We start from the raw sequence: 20,362 nt of genomic DNA on the forward strand, positions 1-20,362 counted from the left end.
TTTCACCACCCTTTGAAGGGCTTTACGGTCTGAAGCTAGGCAGCTGCTATACCACACTGAGATGCAGCTTGTGAGGATACTCTCAATATTAAGTTTAATACCCTTAATAAAGCATTTTAGCATTTTAGTAACCATTTACCCATCTTAACCAAGGGTAACCAATTCTGGAGATAACTACATTAGAATATTTTACATATGTACAAAAGTTTATGTAGACTTCTATTTGACTTTTCTATAAAGGATACAGCATTGTTAATATTTAACATACAACATGTCGATGCATATATTATTGAAATAAAATTTCCATAGACTTTTAACCTAAATTTTCTTATATGACTGCCTTGCAAAGATGATGAAATAAGCAGTGTTGTTAAACAGGGAAAAAGACTACCATTAGAAGCTACTGTTGCATTAAGCTTCTTACTGTTGCACTTTTATGTACTTATACTATGTCCTTGTCATATTTACCCTTAGGACAACTCAGGAGAAATATCTGCTATGTTTTTTAAAAAAAAAAAAAAACAAGCTGGGCTCTTTGAGAGGTACAAAGATTCTATTGTTCCCTACTAAATTATTTGGATGCAGATACATTGCTATTCTGTGTCATCCAACTGCAGGTCATTAGCACCTCCACAGTTTTGTGCTATCTGGTGTTCCCTTAATGGCCCTAAAGCAATTCATGTGGTCAGTCTGTTTCTTAATGCACGTTAAAATCTAATTTGCAAAGCGATTTTTTTTAACCAAAAGATAACGTTTTGCACATTTTTTTCTTAATAAATAAGAACAACTGGGAATTAGCTGTCAGGGATAGTTATACTTAGCAAGCCCAGAAAATACATATGTTTAAAATGATACATTTTTTTTACAAAAAGTAATAGCTATATAGGGGATGTGGTAGCCTAGTTGTTAAGGTGTTAGACTAGTGAATGGAAGATCATGAGTTTGAATCCCAGGGCCACCAACCTGCCACTAACCCTCAATTGCTCAGCTGGATAAATTAGATAAATGAGATGACTGTATTTGGACATTTTAGATTTTTCTGGTTGTCACAGTTAATTCATACTTAATGTAATGAACTATACCATGTGGTTACTCTGTTGCTTAATCAGCGATTTGAAATGGCAATTAATTGATCCCAAGCACACCATATCAATTCACCAGCTGTTTAAATGTAATTACAAAATGTATAAGAAGAAGTACATTTTGAGAAAAATGTTTTTTCTCAAAACAGACCACAGAATTGGCAAATGAGAGGGCAGGATAATTGTGACTAAAATAAATTTTAAAAAAAGCAGCAGCTAGGATTGCGTCAGACATCAGTAAGAATTACTAGATACAACTAGATCACAAACTGTTTAAAACATGCTCAACAAACGGGGTTACATAGAGAGAGAGAGAGTAAAGTAGTGAAACCATTCATCAGCCTCAAGAATTGGAACTGTGCACATGGACAGAAAGACAACAGCTTCTGTTGAACTGTCTTATTTTCAGATGAATCCAAATGTAATCTCTATGGATCTGATGGTGTTCATGTGCAGAATGCCAACCAAACTGGATGGAGGTAGAAATGTCAAAGCCTGGGGCTGTTTTTCCTGTAGTGGTGTTGGTGAGCTTGTGTTTATTGATACCAACACAAACTCAGAGGTGTATAGAGGCATATTGGATGCATACTTGCAGAAATCTGCGAAGACATTATGCAAGTGACAGAAGTGTTTTCTTCGGAAGGATAATGATCCAAATCATACCAGCTGCCCTTTTTTGCCAAAACAGAAATTTAGTCTTTGCTTGCCCAAATCCACCACCCCAACACACTCCCCGAGTGCAAGGACAAAAACAAACAGCTTGTTGATGCTCTAGAGTGGATGAAGGTTTTGCTGCTTGAAACTTGAGAAAACCACACAGAAACTAGCTTATTTCAGTCGAAGGATCAAAATCTAAACACTAAAACACTGTGACTGTGTTCTAAAATGATGCCACAATGGACTGTCCAAATACTTTTTTGTCTTACTGTGAACAGTGCATCTGTCATGCTTAGAGTTTTAAACACAATTAATTTTGGGGAAATGTTTAGCTCAAAAAGCGGCTTGTGCTATCATTCTGTAAAAGAAATGTCACTTCATTTAAAATATTTTTAAAATTCAAACCGTTCAGTTCAGTCTATAGATCTGCACATTTACCAGTTTAATAGTAACATCTGAATGGAAGGTAAAGGTACTCAAATAACCTGTTTAAGGTGACTAGTAGAAAGTTCTCTGAATACACATATTCAGAGAAAGGCAGAGGGAGAGAGAGAGAGAGAGAGAGAGAGAGAGAGAGAGAGAGAGAGAGAGAGAGAGAGAGAGAGAGAGAGAGAGAGAGAGAAAGGCAGAGGGAGAGAAATGAGAGAGAGAGAGAGAGAGAGAGAGAGAAAGGCAGAGAGAGAGAGAGAGAGAGAGAGAGAGAGAGAGAGAGAGAGAGAGAGAGAGAGAGAGAAAGGCAGACAGACAGACAGACAGACAGACAGACAGACAGACAGAAAGAGGGGGGGGACAGAGAAAGAAAGAGAGAAAGACAGAGAGAGAAAGACAGAGAGAGAAAGACAGAGAGAGAGAGAGAGAGAGAGAGAGAGAGAGAGAGAGAGACAGACAGACAGACAGACAGACAGACAGAGACAGAGAGACAGAGAGACACAGAGAGAGAGAGACAGAGAGACAGAGAGACAGAGAAAGACAGAGAGAGCGAGAGAGAGGGGGGTTATTATTTTTTATTTTAGATTGTGATTTTTATTTCCTCTTCTATAGAGAAATGATGCTGGCGCCCTCTGGTGTTGATTTGTTCTATCATTGGCTTTAATCCATCATTCAGTCAAAATTTCGAGTCTTTTCACACGAACAACAAACGCGCATAATTATATAAGGATTGAACGTTTGTTCATTTATATTTCTTATGGAAATTTTTTAAGTTTGAAGGATCAACGTGTCACTTTTACGCACAACTTCAAACACATGACTTTTCTATGTAGTCAAAAAATCGCAAGTTTGACAAAAAAAAAAATAGCATCAGGTAGTGTAATGAAAAGAAAATCGTTGTGCTATGTTTCCCAAAACATCTAGCAATCTTGCTGAGTCTGCGCTTTTAGGACGCAGTCTTCAGAAGAGAGCGCGTCCAGTTCAGGCGAGAGCTGCGCGCACATGCGCACTGGAGCGGGAGCGCACCAAGCAGTACAGCGCACAGAGGATAATGGGCGTGTGAGTAGCGCGCCGTGAATATTATCCACACCTGGTACCAGTGGTAATGCGGTAAGCAGTGCTCGAACTGACTAAAATGAACGTATTTATACTATTCACAATTTGACTATGCGGGTTAAATTGTACTGTAACAGTGTATCTCATCATGTATACGTGCTCTGGCAGATTCCTCTGGCTGTGTGAGGATGTGAGGATGCGCTGGTAGAGAGACGGCGCTATAAACAGCCTGTGTATGTGGAATAATAAGGGCTGATTTACACTGTTATGCTGTTTAATTCTTTTCAACTTATGGATACATGAAAATGACTGAACTCATGAAATATGGTTTGGCATTTCTAGTTTTACACAAAGCCTTGTAAGCTTTAAACGAGGGCTGGTTTATGAGGTATGTATGAGGCTAGGATGCTATTATAAATGTGAAGCCTATGGATTTTGTCTTAAAACGCCAAACAAACATTTTATAGGACTTTAAATGTGTTTTTTAAGACAGTAATAATAATAATAATAATAATAATAATAATAATAATAATAATAATAATAGTAATAATGATGATGATGATGATAGTAATAGTAATAATAATAATAATAATAGTAATAATGATGATGATGATGATGATGATGATAGTAATAGTAATAATAATAATAATAATAATAATAATAATAATAATATAATGGTAATGATAGTAATAATAAGTTGCTGATTTATTCACAAAATATTTAGCCCTATTGCTGTAAAGTCCTTTTTAATTTGGAAAATAACAGGTTGTAATGTTTGGAAATTGTTGTAAGAGGCATGCATACGCATGTGTATGTTGTGGTTGTGCTCAGCTGCTGTGCTGTAATTGATCTCAATGGATTTTCGTTATTTGCTAAATGCCTGCTGTGTATTCTGGCATGCAGGCCTTTTTTTCCGGACTAGTCCCAGAGGACAGCTGCTTAAATGAATTAATAGTGTTACAGCTTGCAGAGTTTCTGCCTGTTTTAATTGCTGTACGTTCATCTGTACAGTTAGACTACAACCAACCAGGAAAGTACGATTACATGTTCTGCTTTTATAAATAAGACAATGTCTTGCGTTGGATCATGTTTCCTTCTTGTATATCGGCCGACTAATCAGATCCAATGTATCTTGACTCATTGAGTCGTTTTTTTTATTTATAAAAACCATGCATTATTATTGTGTTGTAGCTCATGGGGTCCGAGCAGGTGGAGATGGGGAAATGTCCAGAACAGGACACTGCAAATGCCGTCCAGACGCATATGGCTTCTTCCAACAAAGATATGCAGGACAACGTAAATAGGTACACTCTCGGTTGGCTGAATGCACCTCCAAACGCTTGCTGCTTCTGCTGGTGCTGTTGTTGTAGCTGCTCCTGGTAAGAACCCTAAACATTTTGCGCAACCCTAGAAGGCACGACATACATTTGTTTATAATACAAACTACCGGGCCTGCAGATTAGACACAATTGATTGCACACAGAGGCTGCACTCAAATCAGTTCACTTAAAAATCTAGAGTGAATAGAGACTTCACACTAGCCAGACAAGCACATTTGTTCAAGCTAGCTGATTTAATCTTGTTTTTTGTTGCAGTAGCTTTTGGCACAGTTTGTTTTTTTAAGTCATAAAAACTGTTGGTCTGTGGTGAATATGTATGCTGTTTTTTTTATTTTATTTTTTTTATTGTGTACCCTGTTGTAAATTATATAAACTGTGTATGAGTGCTAAGGAGTGTGTCAGAATTAGGTTCAGGTGTGCTTGGAGGCTTTATTAAGTTTACTAGAAGGACTATATGTTTACATGATAGTCCCAATAGAGCTTTGCACAGTGGGATACTGCTTATACTAATGTTTGTACAGTGTACAAAAAGAGGAAAAAACATGTTGTTACATCACACTCATGTATGTAGTCTTACAGTAAGGCCTTCCAAGGCAGAGGCAGAAAAGATTCAGAAGATAAATGAACAACAAAATGAAGCAATAGTTCAGGAACCGTAAGTACCATAATATATATATATATATATATATATATATATATATATATATATATATATATATATATATATATATATATATATACGTTTGTGTTTGTGTGTGTGTGTGTGTGTGTGTGTGTGTGTGTGTGTGTATGTGTGTGTATGTTTTTTGTTTATGATACTGTAACTCTGATTGACCTATAATTTGCCTCTAATGTAATAATAATTCTATTACATATTATTATTATTATTATTATTATTATTATTATTATTTTTATTATTATTGTTGTTGTTGTTGTTGTTGTTGTTGTTGTTGTTGTTGTTGTTTTAATATTGTGCATTCAAGGGAAAATTTATCACTGGGCCCAAGTTAATGTCATGTCTTACCAAATCTGTACTATATTTAATTCCCTGTAACATCTTTTCAGCACTGGAGCAATAAATAAAACATTTTTGAAGTAAAAAGTATTGCAGTAAAAAAGTTAATAGTTAAACAATATCTATACAAAATACAGACACAAATCAGTGTTTCCTTGTGTTAAACCACAAATTCATCACTCTGAAAAAGTAGTTTCATGTCTGAAAAGATTAATTAGGCTGACTTTCTTTTGTGTTATTAAATGTTCTAAGGAAAAAAAACTAAACTTGTGACCCTTACAAACACAAATATGCTACAGATACACTAGTATTTATTTATACTATGCTATTTTGGCTTTACAGAGCTGCTCCAACACTAGAGGAGACACAATCATGGGCAAAATCATTCGAACACTTGATTAAGAGCCCGAATGGCCGGAACAGTTTCCGTCATTTCCTTAAGAGTGAATTCAGTGAGGAAAACCTGTTGTTCTGGCTGGCCTGTGAGGATCTAAAGAAAGAGACCAACAGAACTGTAGTGGAACAGACTGTTAAGCAAATATATGAGGACTACGTATCTGTGCTGTCACCTAGAGAGGTATATGTACACGCAAAACACACACTGACACAAATGGGTTTATTAATTGGAGTTACCATAATATTATAAGTAGCATTGTTATTCCTTGTACGTTTTGCTGCCTGTTGTGTGTTCAACTAGGTGAGTCTGGATTCACATGCACGGGAGGTGATTAGCAAGAACATGCTGAACCCGTCCTCTCAAACCTTTGATGAGGCACAGCAGCAAATATACACACTCATGCAACGAGACTCATATCCTCGCTACATGAGCTCCAGTGTTTATGCAGACCTTATTGCAAGTTTGGAAACAGCTAAAACGGAAGAGTCCTAACACACATGCAGATACAGAACATTGCTCTATCTGGAGCTCTATCTATAAAACTCTCTCTCTCTCTCTCTCTCTCTCTCTCTCTCTCTCTCTCACACACACACACACACACACACACACACACACACACACACACACTCTCTTTTTGTCTTTTTGTCTATATCTCTTTCTCACAGTCAGACTACATTCATACGCCATTTTACACTGGCCCTTGACTACACTCATTTTCCAGTGTCCTGATGTACTGTTACATTGTTCTGGACTTTTATAACACTTTGAGTCCACTAAGTTATTAGTTAGTGGTTAAACGGAAAACAATAGTATCTGGCTCTGATTTTAGGGTTGGAAGGATTATATATAAATATTTAAACGAGATAAAGATATATTTAAATATTTATTTGCCTCTGGTGTGCAACAGGTACCGAGATGGCAGATGAACACTTGTGCCTTGCTATAAATACAGAGAATCTATATTAGGATATATATATAACAAATCAAATATATAGTAGAACAGAACAAAAGTACTGACTACATTTAAAACATTAAAATTTATGTACATCTCTTTCACTCTCTCTCTCTGTCACACACACACACACACACACACACACACACACACACACACACATACTCTCTCTCTCTCTCTATAGAACATCTGAAATAGGTTCAGTTTTGTGATCCGTTTATTTCTACATGCATGTTTTTGAAGTTCAGAGGATGCATTTGATATATTCACTTGTGTATACCGGGATAAACTGTATAAAGAGATATACATCAATAATAAAGCACAAATATTTGTCAGTAAGTCTATGTACTATTTGATATATATTTTTTAATCTTCCACTGAATACGAATGAACTACAAGCTAAAAATTCTCAACAGTGGTGTGAAGAAGGACATCAGTGCTCCAAGTCTGGCTAAAATTAAGTGACAAGTTTATTTTCAGTTCTTTTATATGCTGCACATATTTTGTGTACAGTAGTAAATCTAATGGATAAGTACTGAATATACTGTAATATTATTTTAAAGATTATGCACAACTATTAAAAGACTGGCATCTTGGCACTGTTCTTGTGCCTGCCATCACTAGCAGGTTACTTGTTGACATAAAAAACGTTTTCAAAGAAATTTCAGGATAGAAATGGCTTTATCCATCGTACTAAATGATCACACACTGTCAACACTAATAAGCAATTTTCCGCAGTCTTGCTAAAACTAAAGTTAAGGTAAATTGTTTCAGTACATTAATTTGAGAACATATCCCATAATTGTCAGAGAGTAACTGTAATTTTTAAAATGGTTTCAAATAGAAAACAAATCTTGGTTTGATTTATATAGTAGTTCTATGACATTTCTTTTATTCATTCATTCATTCATTCATTTTCTACCGCTTTATCCGAACTTCTCGGGTCACGGGGAGCCTGTGCCTATCTCAGGCGTCATCGGGCATCAAGGCAGGATACACCCTGGACGGAGTGCCAACCCATCGCAGGGCACACACTCATTCACTCACGCATTCACACACTACGGACAATTTTCCAGAGATGCCAATTAACCTACCATGCATGTCTTTGGACTGGGGGAGGAAACCGGAGTACCCGGAGGAAACCCCCGAGGCACGGGGAGAACATGCAAACTCCGCACACACAAGGCGGAGGCGGGAATCGAACCCCGACCCTGGAGGTGTGAGGCGAACATGCTACCCACTAAGCCACCGTGCCCCCCTACATTTCTTTTAGAATCTTTTTTTTTTTTTACAACCCAGGTGATAGGGGAGGCTACAATTATACAAATATTGTAATCACTCTTTACAGAAGTGATGAGCAGAAAAACATTTCAGAAAACATCTTCAAGCCTTGAAGCACATGTGCTAAAGCAGCAGTAGGTTCCACATCTGGTTTTACTCTGGTTTAGGAAGCATAGAATTCTAAAGCTACATCCGAGATCATATCTATCTGTATTCTGTTTGATGCAAACATTCTGTATCTGCATAGTTAATGCATAATGCTGCCATATGATTGGCTGAGTGGATAATTATATTCACAATCAGGGGTGCAAATGTTCCTATTAAAGCATGTTATGTTATAATAGTATGACAGGGTGCCGAGAGAGGAGCTATGGTACTGTATGAAGATGTCAGGAGTGGCAGAGAAGTATGTCAGAATAGTTCAGGATAAGTATGAGAGGAGTATGACAGCAGTGAAATGTGCTGCAGGTCAGACAGAGGAGTTCAAGGTAGAGGTGGGGCCACATCATGGATCGGCTTTGAGTCTGTTCTTGTTTGCTATGGTGATAGACAGGTTGATAGATGAAGTCAGACAGAAATCTCTGTGGAGAAAACTGTCAAGAGTGTTGTGTGACAGAAGACTGTAGCAGTGAGGAAAAGACATGAGGCAGAGATGGAGGAAGAAGAGATGAAGATGCTGAGGTTCTCTTTAGGAGTGACAATAATGGACAGGATTAGGAACAAGCACATCAGAGAGACTGCACATCAGTGAAGTGGCAGCAGTGTTGGACTACTGATCAGAAGGTCAGGAGTTCAAATCCCTGGGCCACCAAACTGCCACTCCTGGGCCCCTAAGCAAACCCTCAATTGCTCAGCTGTATAAATGTGATATATGTAAGTCAATTGCCATAAATGTAAGAGTAAATGTAAGGGACTGTGCACATGAGATAGTTTGGACATGTACAGAGGAGGGAGATGATTTTATTGGTAGAAGGATGTTGGAGATGGAACTGCCAGGTAAGAGGTCAAGAGGAAGAACAAAGAGGAGATATATGAATGTGTTAAATGAGGACATAAAGTTATATGGTGTGAGAGTAGAGGATGCTGAGGATAGAGTTAGGTGGAAACAGATGATTCGCTGTAGCGACCCCTAACAGGAAAAGCCCAAAGTAAAAGAAGAAAATGTTACATTACACATACGTAATCAAAGCGAGTACAAGGCATGTCTTTTATTGTATTTTGTAAACAGAAACCTATTGTCGTTAATCAAAGTCTCTGTCATAATCACACAGATTATTTCATGAGCTATTCCCAAAACTAATTTTCAAAATGCTCAAAGCAAAACATCACAAGGCCAAAGGTTACTATGACCGGTTAATTTGTCTTAGCTCTATCAGTGCTTTTAAGCTCACAGTACTCCTCAACCTAGTCGAGACTCTGTAGATATTAATATTTTCCCTTCTTTATCAAACACACATTTTACACATAAGGAAGTGCCAGTTTATTGACTGATTAATTAAATCATGTTAAAGCAAGAAAATCTAGCAAAATATGCAGGGTATGAGTATACCAGAACAAGGGCTGAAAACCATACTGTACTGTCTAGAATTTGTACAAGTTCAAGATCAGGATTAGTCCAGAATTTGGATTTGGTGGTTTTGTCGTCAGTTCAGTCAATTGACAAGACATTAAGCTGGAAAGGGCTTGTACCCACTGATCAACAAAATGGATCATTAAGGCGTTGTTGATCAGTCCATGGGAGGTAGCTGCTTCTCAATGAATTGTTTTATATCCACCATTTCCTGTTGAGCAGAAAGATAAAAAAAAAGGGTTTGCTATTCTTCCAAGTTTAATACATATAGCATTTACTAAACAAAGTTCAAGAAAAAAGCAGACACTGTTTCATTCATTTGGGGACAGACCTCTGGGCAGGCGCTGTGGGGCATCCCAGGATATGTTTTGAAGGTGATGCTGTTAGGATTCAGCATGGTCTTGAGCTTCTCCACCGTAAGACGCCCAAATATCAAAGGAACCAGAGGATCTGCTTCGCCATGACACTGTAGCACTGGTATTTCCTTATTAGTGCCAATCGTTGACTATACAGGTAAATACAGAGAGAGAGTGAAATATAAATACATGTAAATTTAGATGGGTTCATCCAAGCAGCAGAATGGAGAGAAAATAGAAATATATACAGAAACTCTATAGTACTCCATACCTTTGAGAGCGAGTTCCTGAGAGGCAGCCAACAGCTTAGAGCAACAACACCAGCAAGTTTCTGATGAGTCTTTAGAGCCGTATAAAGTGATAGTGCACCACCCTAAACACACACATTTTATATATGTATAGTTTATACTTTTTTTCCAATTTTGTTGTGTTGCAGCCTGATACTACAATAGTTCAAATTAATTTTGTTTCTCATTATTCTACACTCAGTACCCCATAATGACAGAATGAAAACAAAGTGAAAACAGAATTCTAGAAATGTCTGTAAATTTATTAAAAGGAAAAAAACTGAGCTATTGCATGTACATATCTGGGGACAGTAGGTGGGCAGCCATTTTCAGGTCTCTCCAGGGATGTTCAATAGGGTTCAAGTCAGGGCTCTGGCTGGGACCCTCTAGAACATTCATAGAGTTGTGTCTAAGCCACTCCTGTGTTGTCTTGGCTGTGTGCTTATGGTCATTGTCATGTTGGAAGATGAACCTTCAGTCTGAGGTCCTGAGCGCTGTGGCTTTTATTGAGGATATCTCAATATACTCAATAAAAACTCACTTTTGCTCCATTCAGTTTTCCCTCAAATCTGAACAGTCTCACAGTCCCTGCTGCTGAAAAAAAAAACTATGATGCTGCCACCACCATGCTTCACTGTTGGGATGGAATTGGGCAAGTAATTAAGCAGTTATTGGGCAGTTGGGACTGGATCTCTGTAGCTCAACCAGAGTGACCATCGGGTTCTTGGATACCTCCTAGAGTCCTGGTTCAATTTAAGAATTATGGAGGCTGCTGTGCCCTTGGAAATCTTCAGAGTAACAAGACAATTTTTTTAGCCTTCCCCAGATCAGTGCCTTGCAACAATCCTGTCTGGGCTCTTCAGGTTTTTCCTTTGATCTTATGGCTAGGTTTTTGCTCTGATATGCATCGTCAGCTGTGAGGCCTTCCAAGAAGAGGTGAGTCCCTTTCCACATAATGTCCAATCAGTTTAATTTTCCACAGGAGGGCTCCAATCGAGGTGTAGAATCATCTCAGCAACGATCAAAAGAAATGGGAGGCACCTGAGGTAAATGGTCTTTGCAAGGCATCTGAATACTTATGTACATGTGATATTTCAGTTTTTCCTTTTTCATACATTTGCAAACATTTCTAGAATTCTGTTTTCAGTTTTTCAGCACTGTATATACACACATACATAGACGCAAAAAGCATAGAGATTAAATCAAGATCATACTACAAGTATCATGAATGTAAATGAGAATTTAATTAGCAAACAAATCTGTTTCATTCACAAACCATTCACAGAATTAATGATTGATGATCCAGCAAGATACTTTTTGCAGTATTTAAATTTCACACATTTTCTCACCTGTGAGAAGCCACCCAATACGATGCGATGAGACGGAATTCCATTCTTTACCTCCTGATCGATCAAAGCATTGACTGCAAAAGATAACAGAATATATCGCACTTAAAACATGTAGAAGGATGTTTTCACCTTTCATTAAACATTGAAGATGTACCTACTGCTTTCTGCAGCCTTTTTAATCCCAGTCTCATCCTCCTCTGCATCTGGACCCAACCCAATGATATCAAACCTGTGATATAGGACATAAATCATATAATTAACCTGAACAGTGCCTGGTTCTGAGAACTGGGTCAATGAGGTACAATTCAAAATCACTTATACTTACCAGGAAGGCATTGCCATGTTCATGTTAAGGGTAACTGGCATTACTGGTCTGGCATAACCCATGAGAGAAAGAAATAGAAAAGAAAATTAAATAACAACCTGGGAAATATATTTTAAGAATTAAAATATTGTATTTATTGCTTGTATTTGATAATATTAAGCATTGTACATACGCATGAGGGCAAATGTACTTGACATATGGGGTCCTGATCCCAGCCATAGCCTCAGCCCAGCCATGTCTAATTTGAATAAAGGCAAGTAATAGTTATATCAGTGTGGCAACTTAATTTTGTTAATTCACACTTAACTCACAGGTGTGCACATCTTACCCTGTATCTCCCAGACCATGGAGGAAGATTACCTGGAAATTTAAGCAAATATCCATGTCACTGCTAATTACTATAAACAATATTTATAATTCTCTCACTATTGCACATTAATACCTAATTGTCAACACTTTTTTAATAACAAAATATCTACAATATCTAATATCTGCACATAGTGGCCTATTCATCAGATTAACCCATCATATATAGTGTTTGCCATGTGCAATTATCGACTGTAGCATATTTCAGGCTAAACGCAGATTCTCAGCTAATCTATAAGCCCTGCATCAACAGATAAAAAATATCATTTAGATGAGTGTATGCTGCTGGTAAAGGTGTTTCAGATAGATTATCATTTCTGTACTTTTTAAACACTGTCTACTTAGTGGGTACTTGCAAGTACAGTGTTTTCTCAGAGTTTTATTGGACACTGTCTGTGTTGTGCTACGCTGACACGTACAAGTTCTCAAAATGAGACACGTACAAGTTCTCAGGAGCGAATTCATTTTCAATTAAAAGCTGGCGACTTCTAGTGACATAATGTCGATGGCTGATGTGGTGACAAAAGGTAAGAAATGTTCGACTTAATACAAATCTGTGCAGGCCACTTGAGGTCTTCCACTCCAACCTTGACAACCTTGTCTTCATGGACCATGGAGGGAAATTGGAATGGTACAGCATACACACAGTATACAGCAAACAAGACATTATACATATTTGTGTGCTTCCAATTTTGTGCCAATGGTTTAGAAGCACCATATATGGGCCTGATGAACTGGTGTCAATAGAGATTAGTGGATATAGGCATAGTGTATATATCAAGTAAGTTCATTCTGGTGTAAGTTCATTCTGGTGACATGACATAGAGATTAGAGACCTTTACTACATTCCAATACAGAAGTGCAGACCAAGCCCACTCCAACCCCACCAGCTCCACCTTTTGTCAATATGTGTGCATGCACACGCGCGTGCGTGTGCGTGTGTGTCTTACCGCCGCTGTAGCTTTGCGGGCGGCCGGCACAATGGAGGGAAGCGGCACGGACATGTTATTACCGCACATATACCGGAGATCAGGATGACATTCAGTAGCAGAATAAACATGTACCCACGCCGACACCCACGCTGTGTCTCCTGCAAATAAGGACTGTCGTTTCTAGTGCAAAAAAAAGACAAAATCACATAAACTAAACTATTATAATTCAGTTAAACCTCGAATTTTGCTTTTTCTCAGTTTGTACCTTAATCTAGTTTAGAGCCATGTAGATAGATCCTACAGAGCGTAAACCCTAAACGCTTCAGTCTATATACAGAGTCTAAAACAGCTCTCCGTTCAGCTCTAGCCTTACATGGATTTGTCTTAAATACGGTACCTGAATCAAAAGCCTGATCCGGGATCAGCACTCTAGGGGTGGGGCGTTGTGGACCAAACATATAACCTTTACTCCAAACTGACACAGGAAGTTCTGCCTTTTATGACGCGTCATCTATGTGAATTCGGATTGGTGGAAGTTTATTATAACGTAGAGTCCGCCAGCTGCTATTGGTTCATCAAATACCGATAACTTTGTGTTGGAGTGTAGTGTGTAGTAGTAGTAGCTACATGTATTATTATATTTGAACTGAAATTTGGTGACTTTTCCTAAATTAACTGAAAATGAAGAAAAATAATTTTAAAAAAACAATCACTTAGTATTTGTTCACTTCTGTGTTGTGCAGGTTCTTATCATCTTTCATTTTTATCCTCATGTAATAAATAAATAATAGGTTTAAATGGGGGAGATATCAAAACTTTGGGAAAAAAAACAAACTTTCCCTTCAGGTATATCTGATATTTTTCAAGTCCATAGCAATGGTCAAATGTGTTAAGGTGAAACGACTAAAGGTTCAGTGTTAAAATATATGTAGATTTTCTATTTTTCTTGTATTTCAGTGATATTTTTATCTTTAATGGAAGATTTTAGCGGAATACTTATGATGATGTGACCCGAGGCATTGGGAAAGGACGAACACACTCCTGACCATGTGGATAATAATAATAATAATAATAATAATAATAATAATAATAATAATAATAATAATAATAATAATAATAAAAAGGTTAAGTGTTGACACTGTTTAAGGGACATGCCTACTGCACTTCAAAATATGTTGGGCTTCCCATCGCAACATATTTCTTAGTAGACTATGTGACTATATGACAAAGTGAAACAGTAAAATTACAACATAGCATATTTACATTAACAGCATTTGGTAAACAACCTTATCTAGAGTGACTTACATCATCTAATTTTTTTTATATACTGTATATAACAATGAGCATTAAGGGCCTTGCTCAGGGGCCCAACAGTGGCAGCTTGGTGGACCTGGGATCAAACTTACAACCTTTCAATTGGTAGTCCAAGACCTTAACCACTAATCTACCGCACACCCGATATGTGTATAGTGCTTGGACAAGAAAGTGTGGGGACAGTTACAGGGGGCCTTGACAATGTCCCCAGGTTAACTTTGTAACACTGTGCACAAGGTGGAACAGATCACCCCAGATGGGTTGCCAGTGCATTATGAGACACCATGAACACATTCACACACGGGTAATTTGGCATAGAGAATCCATCAACATGCGTGTTTTGAAAAGTGGTAGAAAGCTTGAGAACCCAGAGGATAAACTGGAATATTTTTTTCTAAAAAGTATATCCACTAACAATGATAAAGGTAAGAGGGTCCTAGGAGTGTGTGTGTGTGTGTGTGTGTGTGTGTGTGTGTGTGTGTGTGTGTGTGTGTGTGTGTGTGTGTGTGTGTGTGTGTGTGTGTGTGTGTGTGTGTGTGTGTGTCTGTCTGTCTGTGTGTGTGTGTGTCTGGAGAGTGTTATCCGCTCAGCAGACTGGACTTTCTGTTGTAGAATTCTTATGTCTGATTTGGGAAAACAAAACCAGACCATTAGTGAACTGCACAGAACAGAGTCAATGGCAGCTAAAGAAAACTGGGTCAGAAGCTCCTGTGGCAGGTTGAATGTTTTCAACCTTCATGTATTTACTGTTAGAGTTTAGCATGTTGATATGGCACCAACTCATTATGGATTATTTTCCTCCTAGGGTGCATCCCATTTTTTTTAGTTATTTCTTGCATTTTTTTAATATTATAGTTGTTATAGCTATTGGTATTGTTATGAAAGTGCAAAAGTACATAATTATGCATATGTAATTTATTGATATCAGTAAACAAATACCTTTTCACAAGGATTCGATCCTATTTATTCGATACTTTTTCCTACTTAGTGCGCAGTGGGGATGTAGCTCAGTGGTAGAGCGCATGCTTTGCATGTATGAGGCCCCGGGTTCAATCCCCGGCATCTCCACATGGTCATCATGTTTTGATGACTATTTACTCGCCATTATTTTAAAATAGTATTTTAACGTCATGAGGTAGCTATAATTATGGTTTGTTACAGAATATATATATATATATGTATTATTATCTTTATTCTCACTGACGATTTTAAAATAGAATTTGCTCCAGGTATACAGTTCTTTCACAATGTGACTCGTTACATCGTAAAACATGTCTGTTTAAAAAAGATAGGCTTTGAATGCAACCTCTAGATACCCCCTCAGGTGTGCACAGAGATTTGACATTTTCCAGCACTTCCTCGTGCTGCATGTTTTTCCGGGGCGCTTTACCACGTGTTTGTCCGCCATGACACTTGCCCTTGAGTAGTAAGCTCAAGCTGACTAGCAAATGTGCAGCAAGGGAAATGTCTGTGTCCAAGACCACCGGTGGAAAAAGTATAGACATTGTGAGGAATTTACCACGGATAACCCTAGCTAACCTTCGGCCAAATCCTGGTGCAAGGATAAATGTAAGTCATGTTTCTGTGTGAATCATCGGTATGATTTTGTAGCTAGAAGATTAGCAGGTTAGCCAGTACTAACAGTGTTTGGTTCTTTTAACTTTGCTAGGTTAGGAATGACTAAATGAAAATGTGTCTCTAAACAGTTAAACATAGTGACTGAAGTCGGAAACAAAGCATTTGTTACTTTAGTTGCTAGTTAAAACCTAGAAGTTCAATGACTTAGTATTAGCCTGTTAGCCTTTCATACTAGCTACATGTATGAATATCGAGATTTAAGATCCGTTCGAATCATCATCATCACAATAATAATCATCAACATCATCATCATAATCATCATCATCATCATCACCATAATAATCATCATCATCATCACCATAATAATCATCATCATCATCACCCTCATCATCATCACCAGTGCAAGTCATTTGGAAAATGATCTAAATTATATCCTTTTTTTTAAACCAACTTCACCTATAAATTGAAATAATGGAAAATTACTGTAGTTTCAAAATACTGAGCAGAAAAAGTCTGGAAACATGTATATATTTTGCTTTTACTTTACCAGTGACATACAATCTTTTAATCACAAGCCCTGAACAGAAGCATTTTATTTCAAACACACTATTTGAGATACTAGTTTTGGTTTTATGGTGAGTTTTAATAAATGTAACACTGTTCTCCGTGTCCCATGCAGTCAGTGAGTTGTGTAGAGATTAAGGTGTTGCTCCCTTTCTTAGAAACATAGAAATTGTGCTACATAATGTGTTCTGTGAAAAGGCTTTTAGATAATGATGTTTTGGGATTTTACTATTGAGTGAACAGGATGTTATCTACTTCAATCAGCAAGGTTTATATATTGCGATTAATTTTTACTGATAGTAGCTTGGACGCTAACTGCAGGCACTTTTAAGTATTATTAAGAAACCAGCAGTGGTTAGATTATTTGTGAATATCTGGAATACACTTGCATTTGAAACCCGGAGGTGATCCTTAAGTGTTCTGCACACGCAGCCGGCTGCTGTAATTCAACTCGTGAACTGAAACAACTTCGAGAATCATGTAGAGAAATAATCAGTCATCATGTTGCAATGGACAAGTTGATCCCAAAGTTATGTGAAATAGGAATCTTCCTAGAGTTGACCCCTGAGTTACAGTATTTAGATCCTTCTTGACACCCAGTAAAGCAAAGACTGATACAAAGCTTAATATGAAGCAAAAGTTGTGTTGGTTTTAAAGTGAGGACGTGTGAATTGTGCAGCTAAAATAATGCCTGTCTGTAGGAGAAGCGCCGTGGTCGGGGGCAGCATGGTGGGAATAAGAGTGGACGGGGACACAAAGGTGAACGGCAACGAGGGAATCGTCCTCGCCTGGGCTTTGAGGGAGGCCAGACCCCATTCTACCTGCTCATTCCTAAATATGGCTACAATGAGGGGCACAGGTGGGAACATTTTTTTTTACACTTTTTATGGGATGTTAGTGTGTGGAGGTTTTTCTTCACTCATGATCCATATCCTTGTCATTGATTTAAATGTAACTGTATATATTTTTTTCCTCTTCAGTCGTCGCCAACAATATCCACCGCTCACTCTGCGGAGGCTGCAGTATTTAATAGACCTCGGCCGCGTGGATCCATCTCAGCCCATAGACCTCACACAGTTGGTCAACGGCAGAGGAGTCACAATTCAGCCTCTCAAACGTGACTATGGTGTCCATCTTGTAGAAGAGGTATGCGCATTATGATTAGTATGATGTGCTCATAATGACTAAAAGTGTTGGTGGGACACCACTGAAAACTGCATGATAATGAGAGGAGCAATCATAAGATGACATCATTACTGGGGAAAAGAGAAAAGCAAAGAAAATTTGGCATGGTTTTTAGTAATACAAAGTTAAACGTTGATTTGAATGCTGAATGTTTGCTAAATGTTTGCCAACTCTCTTGGCTTTGATTTAATCCAAAGGATAATATCATTTATATTTAATTCAAGACAAAACTGTGCAGCATGCAAAGTGCATGTTCAGCATTTACTTTCAGCATGTACTGACCACTGTAACCATGCTTATCCGATTGCATTTCAAATACTTTATTCTTTCTGTCTGGTTTCCTTATGTTCTTGAATTTTATTTTCATAACGATTTTTTTTTAAATTGTTAATTTCCTCACCGCTATTTGGTTGAAATTATTCAAGTTGTCCAGAGGGGGGCAGCAGTCAGTCATTTTTAAGTTTTTTGTATTAAGAGTGTCGTCTTGCCCAACTAAAAGTGTTTTTGTGTCCATTTAAGGGAGCTGACATATTCTGCGCTAAGGTGAATCTGGAGGTTCAGCGTGCTTCTGAAGCCGCCATTGCCGCAGTAGAACGTAACGGAGGCGTAATTTCAACCAGCTACTACGACCCTCGCAGCTTAGGTGAGTGACACAGTGTATATTCATGTTGCATGAAGCCAGCTTCTAATACATGTTGACAATTACAACATTTTTGGACTATTTATAGTAGGAGTTGGTGATATCATTATTTTAGTACAATTCAAATATCATCTAATTTTCATGCTGTGACAAACATTTTCTTTGCATTTGAATCAATCCCTTAGACATGGACTTTCTGAATCGGTTTGCTAGTCTAGCCCACTCTCTTCCTGACAGACACAAACAAACTAATAAAAATTAAGATTAAAGCAGTTCCTTAGATTATGTTTCCTTCTTGGTTTTGTTTGGGAACATGGTAGCATGTTTGACAACACAGAGGAGCTGGAGCGTAAAAAAAAATCAGTTATGTGGAACTACCAAACTACACAATGGACACGGCACAAACAATGTAACTATAAACAATTTTGAAAGCACCCAAAGAGTAAAGTGAAAACCTGAGAACCGCATGCTACCCATCAAAACAGTCAGAAACAACACGGTTAAGCCTTTTTTAGACTTGCGGAGTGACGTTTATTCATCTTACACCACCATACCTTAGATATACACAGAATCTGGGGAAAAACTGGAACAATAAAACCAAATTTATCCTTATTTTAAAAGTGTAAAATAAAAAAGACTGATATATTCATTATTCACTTCTGTATCAGTCTCGTTTTTGTTTTGCTTCACTTTAAATACAGAAGACATTAGTACAAGTGATGAACTTTTTATTTAGGATTTGTATTTAGGCAATCCATGCTTGATTGTTGAAATTCAATTAAAACGATCGTTAGAAATTAATCGACATTTTGTCAGGAAGGTCAAGACTTCCTTGATCCATGCCCTAAGTAGTTATGAATTATGTTATGCAGGATATGTTTCTGTCTAAAACCTGGAAAAAAATCATGGATGCTAGTCCAACCTGAAAGCAAATCATCTTTTTCTCCATCTTTTAACCCAGGTTGTCTATCCATGCAATATTGTGTAACATGTCGTAACTTGCCCCTTTGTGCCTGTGTTTTGCTGCAGAAATCCTTGTCAAACCAGTGCCATTCTTTATGACCGGCCAGCCTATTCCTAAGCGCATGCTCCCGGGTGAAGATCTCCTTCCATACTACGTAGATGCTAATAACCGTGGTTATCTTGCTGATCCAGAGCAGATCCAGGCTGCCCGGCTCGCACTGGCAAAGAAATACGGCTACACGTTACCAGACGTATCGCCGGAAACAGTGTGCAAAATGTTAGCCGAGAGGAAGGACCCACGACAGATCTTTTTCGGTTTGTCCCCAGGCTGGGTAGTAAATTTAGCAGAGAAAAAGATCCTTAAACCCACTGACAAAGACATATTGAAGTACTACAGTTCGTAATATGTGGCTTAATGATATTTGTGTAAATATGTATCATTGTTTTTGTTAATCAGTAATAAATTGTCACAATGCTTAAAACTTCACTTGTGTGGAATTACTTTCCTTCCTGCTTCCAAGAATTTCCCCAAGGTCATCATTATGAAGACTTGGAGTACAAATGTATTACTAGCGTATCTTATTCCCACTTATCTGCCATATAGAGAATCCAGTCAGAAATGTAAGTCACTGTTTTCCTTTTAGCTGCTTACTATAAAAGCAATTTTATTATTAATAAATAAATAAATGCACACTACTGACAAAGTACTTTCCCTCAGCATCGA

At 37.8% G+C, this 20,362-nt stretch overlaps 3 protein-coding genes and 1 non-coding gene across 7 annotated transcripts; 3 read left to right on the plus strand and 1 right to left on the minus strand.

Annotated features, from left to right (window-relative positions):
* The first annotated feature begins 3,173 nt into the window (after positions 1-3,173).
* Positions 3,174-7,328, plus strand: LOC113657555 (regulator of G-protein signaling 20). The gene is made up of 5 exons (XM_027169482.2): positions 3,174-3,278; positions 4,416-4,603; positions 5,136-5,219; positions 5,922-6,156; positions 6,277-7,328. Exons 2-5 carry the CDS (start codon positions 4,419-4,421, stop codon positions 6,466-6,468), a joined length of 696 nt encoding a protein of 231 aa, XP_027025283.1. The 5' UTR covers positions 3,174-3,278; positions 4,416-4,418; the 3' UTR covers positions 6,469-7,328.
* Positions 7,329-9,402: 2,074 nt separating this feature from the next.
* lypla1 (lysophospholipase 1) lies at positions 9,403-13,910 on the minus strand. Of its 4 annotated transcripts, none has more exons than XM_027169051.2 (10): positions 13,792-13,910; positions 13,413-13,574; positions 12,425-12,456; positions 12,269-12,334; positions 12,097-12,144; positions 11,930-12,000; positions 11,772-11,845; positions 10,407-10,508; positions 10,111-10,284; positions 9,403-9,990 (listed from the first exon to the last, which is right to left on the minus strand). In XM_027169051.2, the coding sequence occupies exons 2-10, from the start codon at positions 13,479-13,481 to the stop codon at positions 9,937-9,939; spliced, it is 690 nt and encodes a 229-aa protein (XP_027024852.2). In that variant the 5' UTR covers positions 13,482-13,574; positions 13,792-13,910; the 3' UTR covers positions 9,403-9,936. The 4 variants fall into 4 exon arrangements, with proteins under 4 accessions (XP_027024852.2, XP_027024850.2, XP_027024851.2 ...); XM_027169049.2 differs by having other exon boundaries at positions 13,413-13,552; positions 13,792-13,898; XM_027169050.2 differs by having other exon boundaries at positions 13,660-13,801.
* A 1,794-nt stretch (positions 13,911-15,704) lies between these two features.
* trnaa-ugc lies at positions 15,705-15,776 on the plus strand. Its single transcript has one exon. It is a non-coding gene; the product is annotated as a tRNA-Ala (tRNA).
* Positions 15,777-16,067: 291 nt separating this feature from the next.
* mrpl15 (mitochondrial ribosomal protein L15) lies at positions 16,068-20,125 on the plus strand. Its single transcript, XM_027169065.2, has 5 exons — positions 16,068-16,277; positions 17,552-17,709; positions 17,831-17,996; positions 18,555-18,678; positions 19,705-20,125. Exons 1-5 carry the CDS (start codon positions 16,173-16,175, stop codon positions 20,040-20,042), a joined length of 891 nt encoding a protein of 296 aa, XP_027024866.1. The 5' UTR covers positions 16,068-16,172; the 3' UTR covers positions 20,043-20,125.
* The last annotated feature ends 237 nt before the right edge of the window (positions 20,126-20,362 follow it).

The sequence above is a fragment of the Tachysurus fulvidraco genome, chromosome 1 (assembly GCF_022655615.1).
Source record: "Tachysurus fulvidraco isolate hzauxx_2018 chromosome 1, HZAU_PFXX_2.0, whole genome shotgun sequence".
NCBI lineage: Eukaryota > Metazoa > Chordata > Actinopteri > Siluriformes > Bagridae > Tachysurus > Tachysurus fulvidraco.